General features: G+C 33.3%; 1 protein-coding gene across 50 annotated transcripts in view; it reads right to left on the reverse strand.

The window, feature by feature from the left end:
* The window catches only part of trdn (triadin), a 245,141-nt gene that overhangs the window by 60,708 nt on the left and 166,416 nt on the right, over positions 1 to 18,017 (reverse strand). For all 50 annotated transcript variants that reach the window (XM_031902115.1, XM_031902106.1, XM_031902107.1 and 47 more), the window contains 2 exons: positions 14,723 to 14,752; positions 6,954 to 6,980 (listed from right to left, as the gene is read on the reverse strand). In XM_031902115.1, coding sequence (XP_031757975.1) covers positions 6,954 to 6,980; positions 14,723 to 14,752 — 57 coding nt within the window. The remainder of the gene's footprint in view (positions 1 to 6,953; positions 6,981 to 14,722; positions 14,753 to 18,017) is intronic.

The following is an 18,017-nucleotide window of genomic DNA, read 5'->3' on the forward strand; positions in this document are numbered from 1 at the left end:
CTTTTTCCCCGTTCTCATCAACCAACTTACCCTCCCGTGATAATAAGGTTCCCACCCTTCTTGCTTCATTTTTTTACTATTCACATAATTAAAAAATAATTTTGGATTCTTTTTACTCATAAATGACTTAGGGGTGGGTATTATAAGTAATGTATCAGTGTTTGCAGATGACACAAAACTCTGCAGACCAGTCAATTCTATCCAGGATGTGGCATCCTTGCAGCAGGATCTTGACCAACTGGCAATCTGGGCGGCTAAGTGGCAGATGAGATTTAATGTGAATAAATGTAAAGTCATGCACCTGGGATGTAAAAATATGCAAGCCCCGTATACCCTTAATGGGACTGCACTAGGCAAATCCATAATGGAGAAGGACCTTGGAGTTCCTTGTAGATAATAAACTTGGCTGTAGCAAGCAATGCCAGGCAGCAGCTGCAAGGGCAAACAAGGTTTTGAGCTGTATTAAAAGGGGTATAGATTCACGGGAGGAGGGTGTTATTCTTCCCCTTTACAGAGCGCTGCTAAGGCCCCATCTAGAATATGCTGTTCAGTTTTGGTCTTCAGTGCTCAAACGGGACATTATTATAAGTAAAGATCCAATTCACCTCTGAACGTAAAAGTTTGCAACATTGCAATGCTGATGTATCCTATTTACAGATCCAGGTGATTGATAGAATACTACCTGATGAAAGAGGTTCAGATAAACTTTTACGTTCAGAGGTGAATTGGATCTTTACTTTGGATACACATCACCCAAAGGGTTTGAATTCCATTTTTGATATAAGTTGCTATGTCTAAATTATATGGTTCCACAACGGAGCCTATTTAGGATATCCATTGTTTTTGCTTTTTTGTCTGTTTTTTATTTAGTAATGTTTTTTGACTGTATAATTTAAGCTATGCAAATGTAAAGTGTGTCATTAATTTAATGTGATTTGAACATGATGTGTTTCATTAATATATTGCTATTTTAGTGTGATGTAACTTACATGCTGTCTGCCTATGATTAAGTGCGCATGCGCACGAAACGCATTAGGCGCGCTGCTTTTAATGGTATCAATAAAGCTGAAATTTTAAGTGGATATCCTGTTGTCCAGTGTGCTTAGAGTTGTCTCTTCTGCTGTATGGTTGACCACCCTTGGCTACGGGTTCGGGGCTTTAAGCACCCAGACCACATTCAAGACACGGTGAGTTATTATCGGCACAAACAAGTTTTGACTGTGTGGAACTTCTGAACTTTGCTAATTAGCAATAGGCTTGGGGTATAGACACCCGGGTCCTCCACTCTCCTTGGTATGGCTTTATTTAAATTTTGCCCAATACCAACAGTGGTTCTGTTCATATAGACCAGCCTTGATTTTTTATACTTTTTTTTGTTTTAGATTTCTATTATTTTGTTTATAGTATTGCATGATGCTTTACACATCTAACTAACATTATTAGTTATAGAACATGAAAAGTTATGACTTTAGTTCTAAATCTCTGTTTAATCTAATTAAGTAGTTTATAACATGATTTCTACATCTTTCAGTAAATAAAAATGAATAATTGCTAAATATTTTACTGTGTTTACATCTTATCTTGGTTGCAAGTTATAAATATAAATACTTGAACAATGAACATAGCATTAAAGTCAAACTATACAATAAAATAACTTTTTGGACAAATAGTTTATAATCCTATCTAGTATGCCATCTGGTGGTAAAAAGAAAATATGCTCTGTATCATTAAAATGGTTCTGTGTATTATCTGTGCCCAGTAATAAAAAGTTACATATTTAAATAGTTAATTATGGTTAAAAAATACAAAATTTTGTCAAGTTCAACAACTCTTCAGAATGAACCCAAGTCCATACTGTATATACAGTATGTACGTATTCAGATGTATCACATTATCACATATGTAAATTATATAGCAGCACCGATACTGAACTAACTGTAGAATTGTAGTATTCTAATAGCCTTGGGTATTGTGGTTGTTAAAAAAGTCATCCAAGCCCTATTAAAGGAATTCATATAATCTGCAATGACAACATCATCCAGAAGAGCCCACAAAGTATTTAGTAGAACATGCATAAGGACTGTTTTCAAGCAGGAACTAGCTGCAATGTAATCCTTATTGTTCACACAAGTGTAAAGCACAACATATTCACAGACATTTAAGGTGTAAAACAGGAAGCAGTTTTACCATGCCCCTAGTGAGTCATAAAAAAAGATATGACTGCTCTTGGCATAGATTAAAACTGCTCCCCTATACACATGCATAAACACAAATTTTCCCATATAATACTAGCCTCCATATTGTCCATATACTGTATAGTCCAGAACACATTATATAATATCCTTAAGTCAGCTGCTGAGCAACAGAAGGCTCTACAAGTGTCTACCTCTAAGTCCTGAAACAAAACAATTCAATGAGCAATGCAAATAAGCAATGGGCAAAACATTATTGTTATACTTTCAGCAAAGGTTACGTACTCAATTATATCATTAATTATCATATACTTGCCCTGAATAAACATAAGACCAATTGAACAGGAAATTATTTTAAATAAATATTTAATAATAATTAAATAAATTTGCCACAAACAATCCTCAAAAATTAAGTACAGATGTTTGGCAATCACAGAGCTAAGCTCTTTTATAACCCTGTGATAAATACCATTTGGTCATGGACCTCTGTTTACTTTCACATATTTTAATCTCTTCTGAGAGATTAGTTATATTCTTTATCTTCATAATCATCATCATTTATTTATTGATATAGCACCATCAAATTACACAGCACTTTACATTAATTTATAATACACAGGGACCATACAATGATTTAACAAATAAGGGTTTACAAAGTAGAGAAACCAGTAAGTAACAGCAGAGACCCTCCTTTCTCCCTCTTCTAAATATACCTGTGCAGTACTCTGGAAAGGTCCTACCACCATTATGAACCCAACTGAAAACCTTTAGTTGTGCTTGTCCCCACCATAACGTATTAACTATTGCTTATTAGTTAATAAACATAGAAAATGTTAAACAAAATATACATTTTCTTTGTATCAAACATACTGTACCACAGGATGGAATAAAATGGGCCCATAGCCTTATAATATAACTATTTTAACATTGTATATATATGCAAAAACATAAATAATTAATAATACATTTCAAATAATAAATAATCGTGTGCAACCACCAGCAAAGCAGCCATCCAACTGTGGATGTGTATTGGTTGGGCAAGTAAAAGCAAGGGGAACTTACTACTAGGTTGTGTGTTATAGCAGACCACTGCTAGAAAACTGAATAAGAACAAGAAAAACAAAACAACTAGAACATTCCATTGGCCAGGAGACTTGTCCTAGGAAATTGTAGCATTATATTGCTACAAATGACCACTTACTCTGCCCATGGTTTAGGCTAGAATGCCTACACAGACTTTCAAAAGCAATTTGATTCCATCCTGGATACTTAACTTACCTTACATGCCTAGTTCAGAGGATAAGGTCAACCATTCACTTTACCATTCTGCTTTCTTAGCAGCTCATTCACTCTGTAGAAACCTCCCTGCAGCAGCACGCACCTAGCTCAGAAGGTAAGGTCAACCGACCACTTTTTCCCATGCTGCATCTGTAGCAGCTCATTCACACTGTATAGACCTCCCTGCAGTTGCACATGCCTAGCTCAGAGTGGAGATGGAGGGTGGTCTCATCAGAGTGGATGGGCTGCTACAGAAGCAGCATGGCAAAGTGGTTGGTTGACTTTACCCTCTGAGCTAGGTGTGTGCAGCTGGAGGGCATTCTCTACAGAGTGGATGGGCTGCTACGGAAGCAGCACGGCAGATTGGTTGGTTGATCTTACCCTCTGAGCTAGCCATGTGGAGCTGGAGGGTGATCTCAACAGAGTGGATGGGCTGCTACAGAATCAGCATGGCAAAGTGGTTGACCTTACCCTTTGAGCTAGGCATGTGTAGCTGGAGGTGGGTCAATACAGAGTGGATGGGCTGCTACGAAAGCAGCATGCCAAAGTGGTTGGTTGACCTTACCCTTTGAGCTAGCTGTGTGCAGCTTGAGGGTGGTCTTTGCAGAGTAGATGGGTTGCTAAGGAAGCAGCATGACAAAGTAATTGGGGGTGCTAAATGATAAATAATATATATATATATATATATATATATATATATATATATATATATATATATATATATATATATATATATATATATATATATATATATATATATATATAAGAACAGAGTACCGCACACATAGGGACTTGTGAAAAAAACAAAAAAGTATTTATTGAGAGGATTCCTTTATATATATATACACACAAAGGGAAGCTATAGTAAGAAGGCCCAATATCATAAAATCTCTTGGGATGCTGAATTCTATATAGATGCACTCATATTGTAAAATAACCAACATTGTGCATGTGCTCCTTTAAAACCTAAGTATATATAAATACAGTAGAACTGTATCTGCCCCAGGCACACAAAGAAAGTGAAACCACAATGAGCTGGCCCTATATGATATGATTAGGGTTGCCATATTTTCAAGCGATATATTATGCACATAACCATTACTTTCTGAAAACTACCGTTCTTAAAATCACCATTTCCCTGAAAACTGGAGGATGCATCACTCTAGGGCCAACACATACTTGAAAAAATACGACTGCAAACTCCATGTTGTGTTGCCAAAAGCTCACGAACCGCAAGTAGGTGTTAATAATCGCACAGATTAACACGATATTTTGCGTTTAACGCTTCATATGTGTTTGTGAATCATGTGTAAGTAATATTCATACTTGCTAATTAACGCAATGCGTTACAAATAACGCTTTGCGATGATGCATTTTTTTGCGCATGCGATATGCAGATTAACGCATGCGAAATGACTTTGATAAATCGGTACTTATTTATCGCATGCTTTTTAACGCAAAAAAGCATGCAATAAGTGTTATCGACCTTAAGTGAATCGGCCCCCTAGTGTGTTGGTGCTATATGATATACACATATACACACGCAAACTACATCTGTTCCAATCTACAATAAGCAGACTCTGTATTATATCATTATCTATTGGTATCTGGAAACCCACTACACTTACTAACAGAGGATTTTACAGTATGTGGGTTCCATCTGACTGTTCCCTGAATGCATGGGTAAATCAAGAAAAAGCTACATCTGCCCAAATATGAGCCAAGTCAACTTCTATTAAAGGTGAATCTACTGTGGAGCTCTTCATGATAATATACTGTATATATATATATATATATATATATATATATATATATATATATATGCTCAGAAGATAAGGAAATGAGTGCTTTGTCTTCTGATATCGCATTCCTCTCTTTCTCCACCCCCTGGCCCAGTTTTTTTTTTGCCTAAAATCCTTTCTTCTCAACTGGTCATTCTGATCCCTTGTCATGCAACCCCTGCGCTTATAGCTCCATGGCTTTCCTGGAGAAAAACCTAGTTTGTGGAATTGTCTCATTTTACTATTTGAACACTAAGATTAGCCTGACAGAAACCATACCTGCATGATTTTTATATTAGGTGAAACAGCATTGGTGCTTTAATGCTATTTAGAGGTTCCAACAATAGGAATCAAAGGACAATGATTCTCCACATTTAGTTGCTTCTGCTGTTACAGGCAAAAGAAGCAGGAACAAAGGCTGGCATATCTGTATGTGATATTATACTAATAATTGCCATATGACATGGCTTGTTATATGAAAAAAATGCAAAATATACAAATATGCAAAATACACAAATAATAAAAATCATATAATATATGAAACTAATGGGGTAATGTAACAAAAGTCGTAAATGGGAAAAAAATGTGCACAAGTAATAAAAAATTGCATTTTTCAATGTAATATTGTTCATTAGACTGTTATAGCTTTGTGAATTTTAATTGCACGTGGCAAACTTTTTAAGGCATGCTTGAAGGTGGTGTAATCTTCTGGCGCAAACGTAACTTTTTCATTAAGAATTTTTTTACATATAACGTGCACTGTTGCAAACGAAGTGACCACTTTCAGAAGTGGTCACTAAACAGTTTCTGTGTTTGCAAATCCCATATTAAATTTTCACAATGGCAAATTTGTTTGCACAAGGGCATACATTTTCACATTGCTAATAATTTTTCCATTACCGACCTTTTATTAGATTTCCCCCTTATAATTTAAAGTAGTGAATGGAGCATTGGCTGTGTTGGACAGGGCAGGCTGGCAAGAACATGGAGAGGCACAGTTTATAAGTAAATCAGCCACATAATCTATGTAAAATCTCAAGCTATATTGTGAGGACCTGTATAGTAGTAATGAATACCCTATTAGGAATAGGAATATCAGTAACCATTTTCCTTATATATCTTTATGGATTGTAGTTGCATATTTTACTGAGATGTTTCTAAATTTACAATACAGGTATGAGATCCCTTATCCGGAAACCCATTATCCAGAAAATTCCGAATTACGGGAAGGTCATCTCCCAAAGACTCCATTATAATTCAAATCTTTATAAATAATTTCCTTTTTCTCTGTAATAATAAAAAGTACCTTGTACTTGATCCTAACTAAGATATAATTAATCCTTATTGGATGCAAAACAAGCCTATTGGGTTTATTCTGAATGTAAATGATTTTTAGCAGACTTATGGTATGGAGATCTAAATTACAGAAAGATCCCTTATCCGGAAAAGCCCAGGTCCTGAGCATTCTGTATACCAGGTCCCATACCTGTACTAAAGAACACAGAGATTGTTTAACATTTACATGATCAATCCCTGACACAGTGGAGCTAACATGAGCTCCCCAGCACATTTACACATTAGGGTAAATATAATTAGGAACCAGTTAACATGTCTGTATGTTTTGGACTGTGGGAAGAAACTAGACAAAATAGACAAGCCCCTTGCAAGCCCCTAACATGTGTTTTAAAAAAATTAAACATACCGGTAAATGCAGGCTGTTGGCTTCTTCCTGCAAATAAACAAATAAATAATCAAAATATTTAAATATTTCATAAAATAATATTATATATAAATATATATTTATTTATAAATAAATTATAAATATAAATATTTTACAGTCAAGTTGAACAGAATTCAACAGAAGTCAAAGGCGACTAAAAGGAACGTAAAAACTTTAAACAGATGCATTCTGCCACATCCCCAGCATTATGGTCCTTATTATACCCATATTCAACAATTACTATACCAAGTATCACTCACAAATATTATTTTTTTTTAAAGATTATGGCAAGTGATAGCTGAAAAATCATTTGTATTATATTTTGAAAAGTACAAGCAAACAAATTACATCAAAGAGGTCAAGCTGAACTGGGGATTTGAGCACTTGACTTAATAAATTAATGCTAACTTACTAATGGAGATGTCCGTCATTCATTTTATTTTATACAAAAAGTATACAATTAAATAAATTGTAAATAACTATTAGGTTAGGGAGCCACAAGCAATTAAAGGTATAAGATCCATTATTTGAAAAGCAGTTATCTAGATTTGAATTACTGGAAGGACATTTCCCATAGACTCTATTTGAATCAAATAATTCTAATTTCTAAAAATAATTTCTCTTTTTTCTGTAATAATAACCAGTACCTTATACACAATCCCAGTTAAGATATAATTAATCCTTATTGAAGGTAAATGGGTTTAATAAATGTTAAAAAAAATTTTTAGTAGCAAAGTATGGAAAGCCAAATAATAGAAAAATCCATTATCCAGAAAACAAAATATATACACCAGGGGATTAAGTGGAAACTCTGGTACCTTCTCAGTAATGAAAAAAACGTTGTTCCACTTGCATTGCAAAAAGGGAAAGTTTATTAGTAAAGCTTCAACATGATGCCTTATGCATACCACACAATTTTCAGGAGAGCTGTTTAACCCTATTCCTTCCTCAGATGTTATGTGGAAGCTTTATTAATACAGTTTCACTTTTTGCAATGCAAGTGGAAATACATTTTTTTCATTATCCTTCTGGATAATAGGTCCCATACTTGTATAATAAAAGCATAACCATAACTAAAGTAAAACTAATTGAAAAAAAAATTGTTTTTAGAGCAGGGGACAAGCATGCTGTTTTATGGGCCTGATTACTGTGTTGTTTTGCCAATCAGGTGCCAAGCTTTTGGTTACGTTAACTCTCAGCATTCTTTTGAACAGCCCTCTCATTGAAACAGCCTGTCTTTCATAACAGTATTTTGCAGATACATTTGTATGAAGATTCAGCAGCTTATCAGTTACACATAATTCAATAAGACCTAAGTTCAAGCAAAGGTATTTAAAGCTTTGTTCATATGGGCAGCTTTGCCACAGTGCCTTTGATAATCATAACCTTTTTGGTGAAAACAGAATTAAAGTATTAAAGTTATCTGTGTAAATTGCAGATAAAAATTTAGATGTTAATCAGCAATATTTCTTTTTAATAAAAGGTGCAAAATTTGCTACTGGTCTAGTTATGCATAACAACTAATCAGCAAGTAGCATTTCATAGTCAGCTGTTTCAAATCAAAGATCTGATCGGTTGATCAGTTACTAGACCTAGGCAAATATTTGTTTTTGTTACATTTTTATATGTATATATATGAAATAACTGTTTTCTTTAGTATCTTTAATGGAATAACTGTTTTCTTTAGTATCTTTAATAGTCCCATCAACCCATTCAAATTACATTTGCTTTTAGTTCATAGAGATCTGTACAATTGGTTGTAAGAATTTTAATTATAACACTATCAAGACATTTCAAGTCTGATAGCATGTACCAAAGAGAAACAAATCTGACATATTTTGCAAGTAAACAATAAAGCAAGTAAGATTAATAAATTATAAATCAGGGGATTATTCAACTTTTTTTTAATTTCACAGTACACTGACCTTAATTAAAGAGTCAAAATTTTGTGACTTGTGACTAAAGGGGTTGCCATTTTTTTTATTGATTTGAGAAAAACACTGTGGAAAAATGTAGCTGCAGTTTTTCTGAATCCTTGAATAGTCAGGATTTTTTTTAAAAAAACAAACAAACAAACAGAAAAAGTTGCCCAAAAGCACCTCGGCAAGTGAAACTGCCAAGGTATTATAGGGATTTATGGGAATTTTCTCTAACAACTTCTCAGTTTACTAGGATATTAACATTTTTTAGCCTCAATGAAAATAAATGGAACAATATAATGTTTACCAAGTACAGAAAATATGAATTCAACAATTCAGATTAAGTTATATATTAAATAAGATAGCATTAGGAAAAAAACAGTCAAAAGTTTTGTCAGCTTTTTTTTTTTTTTTTTAGCTTGTTTTTTCCTTGAACTCAAATTTTGATAATTCCATTCCTCTTTTTTACCACAAGAATGAAAATTATATGCAGGTTTCTGTATTGCAATGTTTTGTAGCCTCCGAATTAACTAAAAATTGTAAATAAAAAAAAAGAATATATATATATTTTTTTTTCAGTATTGGAATAGGCAGCATAAAACAAATGTACTAAGTAATGTTAATTAAGCTCATATTTTCATAGTTCAGGTACAGCTTATAAAATTTCCAGCATCTGAAGCTGAACATTTTGGTAAAACTAAACTTCATTTGAAGGTCATCACTGAATTCAGAACGACATTGCAAAATCAGACCAAACTTTACCCTGCTCATCTTCTATTTTCCTTAATAAAACTCATTCACCCTTAACATTATCATTTACTTGATTATGAGTCATATTAAAGCATTTTCTCTTGTTAAATGCTAAAATTACAATACCATCCACAAAAGCATTGTTTATTTTAATTATATCACATTTCACAGCTAAATAAATTGGAGTACAGTATTTAGTATATGGGACAATAATTGGAGGAGGTAAATTGAAAAAAAAGTAATGGTGGTAAAAAAAAATCACAAAGATTTTTTGTTCAGTTTGGTGGTGTAGATAAGTCAATATCTGACATGCTGAAGATGATTCAACTGGATCTCCATCTTGTGGTTTGTTGGATACTAGATTGGAATTCATTTCGTTATTACAACATTTATTTTCTGCACATTTTTGTATTCACAATCATCGTCCAAAATAGATGGTTTTATAAATAATTTCAGAAATACTTGTTTGAAAAACTATCATGTAGATGAAAGTTCAGCCTTCTCTCCTTAGTCTTCTTTTTATAGCTGATATCAGGACATAAGTCCAAGAGCATAATATTTTTTGTTGAATTATATAACAGGAACAATGTCTGTTGTATTTCTTCACTCTGCATTGTAGGATGTTTATGTTTTAGGAGGTCTTGCTGACTCACCTCCAAGGGTAGGGTGAGGATTTCCTTTTGTATTTTTAGCCATTCGTCTTTCTTTCTTGTCTTGCGGTTGTATTTTCCCAGTTCCAGGAAATCATATTGTGAAGCACCCACAGAATTCACCTCCTACATCCGAGAACTCATATGTACCGATTAAAGATTGGTAAGCAGCCAAGGTCCAAAAGAAACACACAAAAAAATAAATAAATAAGCAATGTGTATTTTTTAAAAATGTTAGCTATTATGTTTATTTTTTTTTAAAAAAGGCAATAATATCATCCTCAACAATGCTTCTAAACTTACCTTTAGTTAAGTTTTAAGCGTCAAAATAGATTTTTCTCTTCAGCAAACTTCTATTTAAGTTTGATTTTGAGAGCCATCTTCTCATCCATTGGATCTTGGTCAAGGATTGTGTTAGTGCTACGAATCAGTTTATGTACACGCCAATGTACATCACCAGTAATCATTCAGATGATCTGCTAGGAAGGGTCCTTCATGGAAATATCAAAACCTAGTACTTAATGCAGCCTTCAAAAATCAGGCTGTTTTAAAACCCCCACTATTGAAAGTTATTAGAGACTGAAAGTGAAGCCCAATATTTTAATTAAAATAAATGTTGAACATTTTCTCAACACTTTTTACATTTTTTCGTATTTTGCCACCAACTTTTAGTTGCTTTCACTTGTCTTTCTGACAAGGAATACCAGTTACCAAGTTGTAGGAGAATTTATTCCTTAAACTAAAACTAATGATAAGATAATAAAACAAAATATATTTTTTTTTTAGTCCATGGAATTCCCCAGGCTGTTGCAGTTTGTAAAAGGGAGTAGATTGAATAAATGGGAACATATAGTGCTTTTCCTGCCATAAGTACAAAAATGATGAAAACAGCAGAACTCCGGTTGTTGTTACACAAGGGCCAAAGGCAATGTTTTAGGCTTCAATCCAGTCCTTTATCTAGGCTTGATAAAGGGCTGGATTGAAGCCGGAAATGTTGCCTTTGGCACTTGAGTAAAGATTCACATTTTTCAATTTTCATTTTTGTATTTATTTGCCTGGGCAGTGGGTACAGCGTGCACCTGGGGCTACAAGAAACTATTTTCACTGTGTAAGCACATGTTAACTGATTCTATTTCCTGCCATAAGTGTGACTCTTGCCTCCGATGGTACCTTAGTTGAAAGCCATTTAGTTAAAGTGCTGAATATCTGCTTTTTCAAATGGAAATCTAACACTTCTAGTGTTGAGAGCACAACTGGTCACTAGTGATGAGCGAAATTTTTTGCCAGACATGGATTCATGGCAAATTTCTGCATTTCACCATTGGCAGATTATTTAGTGAAATGGGTGCAAAAATTCACTGTGGAAATTTTTTTTTGCCGCTTTCTGCATCTTTTCAAAGATTTGCACATTTTTTGGTGAAGGGAAATGGGACAGATTCACTCATCACTAGCCAGCACTATATAATTAAAGAAATATAAAAATGATTGCTTTAAAAGCTATAAAAGGGCTATAAAAATGCAATCAATATGATGCAAATTTTCAACATGTGCTGGATCGTAAACAACATATAACTTCTATTTTGGTTATGGTAATAGTATAGTTTCAGTTAGAAAAAAGTGAAAACTTGTTAGATTTGAGACAGGTAGTAACTTTTGCAACTGGCTTGTTATATATTTTTAATATACATTTTTAAATATATTATAATCCTTCAAACTGCATTTACCTGAAATCTAAAATTCATAACTAGATGAAATTATTTGATATAAAAGAACTTTGAATATGATTTTAAAAGTCCATAGATTCTGGCTTATTCAGTAAATCTTGCAAAACAATGTTATAACTGCAGCAATAAATATTTTATATTCCATAATACACTCTACATATTGTGCTTTTCACTGAATTCAAAGCTCATAGATTCAATAATCGATGCTTTTTCAATAATTAGATATTTTAAAGACAGTTTAAGGACATGAGGCATGAGTAGTTTTGGATCAAAAACAGGTGCAGGTATGGGAACTGTTATCCAGAATGCTCGAGACCTGGGGTTTTCTGTAATTTGGATCTTTATACTTGAAGTAAAAAATAATTTAAACATTAAATAAACCCAATAGGATTGCTTTCCCTCCAATAACAATTAATTATACCTTAGTGTGAATCAAGTACAAGGCACAGTTTAATTATTACAGAGATAATCAATTTTAAGACTTGATTTGTTTAATCAAGATGGCATTCCGTAATCCAAGGCTTTCTGGATAACCATTTCCAGATAATAAAAGCCATACCTGTATATACATCAGAAATTTTAATTTAAAGGCATACTCAAAATTATTAATGATGAATGGCTATGAGAAAGACAGACATGCACACTGGGAAAAAGAATATTAAGATTGACATGAAACCAGACAAGAATAAGGGGTAAGTAGGGTGTCAGTTAAACTGAAATTTTAAAGCCCTATGAGGACATTTTTATAAATTTCAATGGATTTCTGTGTACTAACCCAGCATTATCCTTGTTCATATACTTACTGTATATCTAAGCCCCAAAAGAAAACCTAATGCTATATTTAAACTATATACAAAATGGGAGCCCACAGCACCCAAGTTGCTTGCTTTTGAAGTAAATGCTACCTTCTGACTAGGATAAATACTGTAGTTGATGTACACATTTTTAAAAAATGTATTTTCCTTGTTTGCCTTTTCTGAATAGATTCATGGACATCTCCATTTTTGTTTTATGTTATTCTTTATTGGTTTACCATTACAAAGGATACAGAAAGGAAAAGGGAACATCAAGGGGGAACTCAAATAAACAAGACTGATAAATAATATGTCAGGGTTAGAGCACTGTGAATGTAAACAATTTCTGACAGCAATGTAATAAAATGCCAGTAAAAGTAAATAATTAATATAGTTATCAACTGTGAAGCACGGTTAGTGTTTTTGTATTATCAATACAGTAATATCTGTGACGGAATAAAGTACTTTCATAATGTGTCTAACAATGGCTAGCTAATGAAGCTTATTAGCAAAGATTATTTGGTCAAAGTTTGATTAAAATGTATAGATTTCCAAATCAGTTACTGAATTAAAGTTTTCAGATGCAGCATTTGTGTGTAAAAAGATTTTGCTATTTATACAATAAATATAATCTGTCTAGTTAATGTTGTATGGCAATGTAGATAAAGAACAAAAATTAAACATGGTCTCATAATGCTAGTGGAAAAATACATAAGGTGAATTAGATTCAGAACGCTAAATGTATTTTGGAGTCATTTTAATCAAAAATACGACAATACTTTTGCCAGGCATGGTTTCACAGCAAAAGTCTGCATTTCGCCATTGCCAATTTTTTTGTGAAACTGTGGCAAAAAAATTTGCCAAAAAAAACATGAGAAAAAAGTCACAAAAAAAAAGTCCATTCACTTCAATGCATTTGGAGAAAAACCTTGAGAAAAAAATCCATTTGGATTTGGAGTGAAAAAACTCCTTTTGACTTTAAGGCATTTACAGTGAGAAAAGTCTCACAAGTAAAAAAATATATTGAGTGATAGCTGCGAAAATTGACTTCAATACATGTCGCAAATTTTTCACCATTTTGTGAATTTTTCAGCAGTTTTGCAAATTTTTTGGCGAAGCAAAATGGAACAGATTCGCTCATCACTAAGACACATGTAATTTTATGTCTCCCTGTCATGAACTTTTGTATATAGTGTTGTGCAGTGTTAAAAATCTTTGTTTTTTGTAGCATTTTCTGTTATTTTAGCTTGTTAATAATAAAATATATACAGTAATATATGGTGATAAAGCTGTAAACATTCTGTGATACACTAATATTGTAAATGTTATATGAATGAAGCGACCATGGTAAATCCTAAAATTCCTTTTAGACTGTACTGCCATGAAGTATGCAAAAATGATTTGTTAAATTTTAAATTAGCTGAAGGTTTAAATTAAGCTAAATGTGATTAAATTATTCCTGGAGCACTGCTCATTTGAAATAAATAAAGGCATATATTTTTTATTGTGTGCTGACATTTTGCTCCCTATGTAATGAACCTTATAAGGTAAAAAATGTAAAAATTTAGACTTCAGTGTTTGAGTTAACACTATTGAATTAACAAATGTCTGATAATCTGTTTTATGTGCCATATTATTGGAAGTAGCTTGCACATTTCTCTCTCTCTCTTTCATTTCTTACAAAAATAGTACTCCTTACTCTGAATACACCACAGTGGGCCTCATTATTAGTGACCCTAATCCTTGAAGTGTACTGTTTTCCTAGGTTTCCTTTGGTCTTAATAAAAGGAAAAATACTAGGTCACGACTAGTGCAACAGGGAACATTTCAACCAAAATCACAATTTGACATAAAGTACACGGACCATATCCTGATCAAATGAGCATTGTTTAACATCCCATGCATCAAGTATACCTTCTTTCTTCTCTTCTGTTTTTACTTCAGCTGAAACAAAAAATGAACATTATGTTGAATGGAAAGGTAATTTGTCAAACCAACATGTTTTACTCTTTTGTTAACTAAATATGTATTATTATTTATTACATATACTTTAGAGTTACATTAGAGTTCACAAACTTGGATTAAATTGACCCTAAAGTTGCTAATAAAAAAAATGGATTAACATAATTTTAACAGGGTTTTATGATCAGCTTAGGTAGAGTCACCATGTGGATTCACAAAGAAATCATTGTATCTGTATGAAGCAGTCTCCTCATCCCTAATGATTTTTTGGGAAGACAGTGAAAGATTGATTAACGTTGCAGTTCAGATTTCTTCTTTTATATTTACACCTCTTGCTTATAATTAAAGTATGATCCTTATAATGTAAAGCAAAGTAAAAAGATTCATTTAAAAAAAAAAAAAAAAAGAAAGGTTTACAACTCATCCCCCTAAACCCCCCCCCCCCAAAAAAATACCCTAACAAGCTGGCAGCACTAATTGACAGTGGTGATGTGCAGTTCGACAAAAAGTCGACCCTCTCACGACCTTAACCCGCACCCAACTATAGAGTCTCTGCATTTATAGAGTCTCTGTATTTATATTCTAGATGGGGATTAACCCAACTAGTGATGAGAAACATTTTTGTCCAGGTTTCACTGCAAAAAATGCCCCTAGATTTCAATGGCTGCAAAAAAAGTTGTGCAATATGGAAAAAGACACCACAACAAAATAACCATCCAGTTCAATGCATTCCATAAATTTTTGCCATTTCACAAATTTCTTGGAGAAGATGAGACAGATTAGCTCATCACTACTCAAAACCTTGTTTGCCCTTGCAGCTGCTGACTGGCATAGTTTGCTACAGCCAAGTTCATTATCTACAAGGACTCTAAGGCCCTTTTCCATTATGGTTTTCCCTAGTGCAGTCCTATTATGGATATACACCTATTAATATTAATGAAAAGGTGCATGATCTTACAGTTATTAACATTGACTCTCATCTGCCACTTAGCTGCCCTGACTTGCCAGTTTGTCAAGATCCTGCTCAAAGAATGCAATTTTCTGGATGGAATTCATTGGGCTGCATAGGCTTATACGTTACTTACAATAATACCATCCCCTAAGCAGTAATGAACATATTAAATAAAAGTGGACCCAATACAGAAACCTGCAGAATGAATGGCACTCACTGATCCGGTGCCTAGGGCAGTGCCAGACCAGAATACACTCCTGCCTGTGGGACCCCACTAAAACACACAAAAAAAATTCAAATAGATCACGTCTCCTGCAACCCCACTGTCCAACTGTTTACTAAACTCTGGATACACATCTTTAATTACCAAAATCTGAGGGCTGCAATAGAAAGTTTGTATTAAAAAATGGACAGGAATTTTTAAGTTATCTGTCCTGTCATATATATGTTGACTGATCCTGAGCCGTATGATTTCACCCATGTATAATAATTAGTTAGACAAGTGTAATGTCTCTGTAGCATGTATTTCCTTCCTGAATATGGATTAGTGAAGAAAGTGTTAAAGACATGAGAACAGCAGGGAAACATACCATTTTTTATAAAACCAAGGACAGCTATGTATACATTCACTTAATATTATCTCTATGCTCGTAAGGCATAGGGATAGAAAGACATAGGAAAACTTTCAACAGAATTCTGCTTTCCACAGACACCATGAATGACAGAATATTTTTAAATTTGCTATATGGTTAGTGTGCTGCATTTTTTTTAATGAAATGGCAATATTCTCTATTCTATTCTAAAATAGCCCATTCCTAATTAATGGAGTTAATGGAAAAAATGAGAACAGCAACAGAAAAACACATATGCCATTTGTTTCATGCCTTCACTAGTTCAATGTGTTAAAATGTATACTTACTTATAAAAAAAAAAATCGATTACAATAAAATGGGGTCTGTAATGTTTAAAGGTTTAAACATTAAAGGGGTGGTTAACCTTTAATTTAACTCAATTTAATTTATTGTATTATAGAATGAACACTTCTAAGCAAATTTTCAGTTGGTCTACGTGATTTATTTCTAGCTTTTGAATTATTTTCAAAATAACTTCTTCTTCAAACTCTTTGTAGCTCTCAAATTGGGGTCACTGACCCTGGCAACCAAAAACTATTGCTCTGTGAGGCTAAAGTTTTATTGTTACTTTTTATGGCCTTTTTTCTATTCAGTCCCACTTCTAGCCTTATATCAGTCTATTATTAAAGCCACTCCCTGGTTTCCAAGGTAATTTGGACCCTAGAAACCAGATAGCTGTTATAACTACAAACTGGAGAGTTGCTGAACAATTATTAAAATAATTAAAAAACTTAAAACATTAAAATAATAAAAAAATGAAAACCAATTGCAAATTGTCTCAGAATATTACTCTCTACAAGATACTAAAAGTTAACTCAAAGGCAAACAACCCCTTAATATTTGAAATAAAATATTGAGCCAAAACTCTGTACCTCCAATCAATTTAAAGTGACAAAAATGAATACTTCAATATGTTATTAGGCACTCTTTGTCTACACTATCTGCATTTTATCATGAGTCGTATTGATTCAAACTCCCTTTACTTTCACTTTGGGCCTTTTAGCTCAAGGCAATAATATACAGTATATTGTTGAAGATTAACTGAAAATAATTACTTTGAAACAAAATATGGTGTGCATTCATTGTTTAAGCAACAAATCAACTTCAAACCAGACATTTTATCCACTGAAGGATAGAACTACATTTGGCTGATTAGTGATGAGCAAATCTGTCCCATTTTGATTCACCAAAAAATGTGTGAAACTTCAGAAAAATTTGCGAAAAAAATGCCCAATTTTACACAACTGCGCCTTTTTTTACGTGACTACAAATTTTTTGAAGCAAGCTCAACTTTTTTTGACGTGCCATTTCACGCAAAAAAATTGCAGATGACGAAATGCGAAATTTCACTGCGATTCCATGTCTGGCGAAAAAATTTGCTCATCATTATTTGAATTTTCTGGCTAAACTACAATCCCAGTGTGTTCCAACTGATTTAATCTAGAACAGAAATGTCAAACTACAACCAATCAAGGATGTTTATTGGGGCTAATCTGTAATTTTACATTTTCCACTGGCCTTTGTGCAAATATCTATTGTTATCATGCAGAGGCCACACATTTTAGGGATACCAAAGGTATAACATGGTACTAGATCACGGTACTATTATACAAATGTCTGATTGTTGTTTCACCAAAGGTGATTTTAGCATCAGTTTTGCAAA

This window comes from Xenopus tropicalis, chromosome 5 (genome assembly GCF_000004195.4).
Source record: "Xenopus tropicalis strain Nigerian chromosome 5, UCB_Xtro_10.0, whole genome shotgun sequence".
Taxonomy (NCBI): domain Eukaryota; kingdom Metazoa; phylum Chordata; class Amphibia; order Anura; family Pipidae; genus Xenopus; species Xenopus tropicalis.